We start from the raw sequence: 1,862 nt of genomic DNA, 5'->3' as shown, positions 1-1,862 counted from the left end.
TATAGCACTTAATACTTGTCTTGCTTGTTTTTTTGATGATTACACCCAGTAACAAAATTCAATAAAGCAACCACACAGACCAAACATTCTAAGCATTCGTTGAAGCAATCAAACCACTTTCAAGAATGAGGGCATCATTTGCTGCCATCACCAAATAAGTAACCCAAGGAAGAGCCACCACCAGGTGCAGCATGGACCTTGGTCGAAGGGCGTTCCTGTAACCCATATGATAAGAATTACAAGAATTAATCGTCAGATAAGAAGAAAAGATAAACCTACATGGAGTAGCATGTCTCTCCTGAATCAAAGAACAATCAGGAGCAGAGTTTAGATTGAAGAATGCACACATAATGTTAAACCAAAAGATGTACCGATATTTAGAATTGTGAAATATTATACACTATCCCCCTTTTTTGTCAAGAAAATCATGGAGGAAAGGAGAAGGGAAAGGAAAAGAGACCATGAACATGTTTGGCTAAGCTTAAAAAGTTAATTTGTAAGTTTTAAAATAGCTAAATCTTTTTTAGTCGTGAAAGTTGGAAATGAGTTACTTTATCCGCAAGGTAAGAGTTACTTTCAAAGTAACTTTAAAAATGTTCATACAAACTAATTCTGACTGGTATGTGGCCGTGTTCAGTGCTTGTAAAGCAAGCATGTACTGAAACAGTAAAGACCATGTGAATCTAAAGCACCGTTTAATAAGATCAACGTAATCATATGTAAAACCAGAGCAGCCACATACCATAGAAAATTCGAATTTTCCATCTTTATGCATTGGGGTTGCTTTTGTATTTAAATAAACTACTGGAGCATTGACTTCACAGAAAAACTATTAAGTGTACAAAAAATTGTGAGACATTTCAACTTCTAATATGCCAACCAAAATGTACCTCACATTTGTGGGAACCAAACAGTATATCAATGCTTGAGAAATATATATGATATGAGGCCAAGGCATCAAGTAATTGTGCTCAAGACTATTATGTTTAGAGGGACTAATCTCTTCTCTATTTGCATTAAACTTCACTTTTAGGACTCAGCACGGAAAAAATATGCAACGATGGTATAAACAGTATGGTACCGTTAGAAAGTTGCCACAATTCTGTCCATCTGCTCGAAGGTAGTTGTTTATGGTGTTACCAGGTATGCCTGCAGGAGTCTGCTTACTGTTATCCACAGATTGGGGAGTAACAGAAGGCTTAGGAGAACTCCCGTTGTTTGAGCCCTTGGGGGGAGCATTAGGGGTCTCTCCACCTCCAAAAAGATATCCCAAGGAACTTTGTCCCCCACCAGCACTGACTCCACGACCCATTCTCTCTGATTATTAATCAAGGAGAATTCAAAATAATCGTACATAAATGAAGACTGGAAGAAACTCCATTTACTAGCATAATATTTAAATCATACACAGACAAAATGGGAAGGTTCTAAATGCCACAAAGAATTTGTTGCTGCATAAACGGGTCAATTTTGAAATCCTACAAAGCATTCACCAAATGAATATAATGATACTATGGAGTTAGATGGGCAACATGAGTAATAAATCCTACTGGCAAACCACGTCTGAATGTAGGTGAATACAAGTTTAACATACAGAAAAATCATAGTTAGTGCACAGAAAAACTAGCCGCGTGATCTGAGGAGTGCCACATATTAGGAACTCTGAATTTTTCTTTCCCAATAGGTGATTGTCAAGAAGAATTTGCACAGTGCACGGTCAATGTCCCAATTACCTTTTGCCCTAGGGCATGTCTCCACAAAAGCAACAAGTTTATTTAATCTAATTATGTTGATTTCTATTAATTAACATTTTTCTACTTGTCTCACTTTTCACTCTTTCTAGGGGAACATCAGGTTTTGGG

General features: G+C 37.1%; 2 protein-coding genes across 2 annotated transcripts in view; both read right to left on the bottom strand.

Annotated features, from left to right (window-relative positions):
* Positions 1-1,862, bottom strand: part of LOC111397890 (transcription initiation factor TFIID subunit 8-like) — a 15,986-nt gene that overhangs the window by 3,067 nt on the left and 11,057 nt on the right. The window lies entirely within an intron of this gene.
* The window catches only part of LOC111396981 (protein SPIRAL1-like 1), a 2,998-nt gene continuing 1,136 nt past the window's right edge, over positions 1-1,862 (bottom strand). The window contains exons 2-3 of the mRNA XM_023023635.1: positions 1,082-1,317; positions 1-215 (exon numbers count right to left, since the gene is read on the bottom strand). Of these exons, the coding sequence (XP_022879403.1) occupies positions 135-215; positions 1,082-1,312 (312 nt within the window). The 5' untranslated portion in view covers positions 1,313-1,317 and the 3' untranslated portion in view covers positions 1-134. The remainder of the gene's footprint in view (positions 216-1,081; positions 1,318-1,862) is intronic.

This window comes from Olea europaea, chromosome 7, assembly GCF_002742605.1.
Source record: "Olea europaea var. sylvestris chromosome 7, O_europaea_v1, whole genome shotgun sequence".
Lineage (NCBI taxonomy): Eukaryota > Viridiplantae > Streptophyta > Magnoliopsida > Lamiales > Oleaceae > Olea > Olea europaea.
The sequence above is the reverse complement of the archived record's forward strand: the minus strand, read 5'-3'. Positions and strand labels throughout refer to the sequence as shown.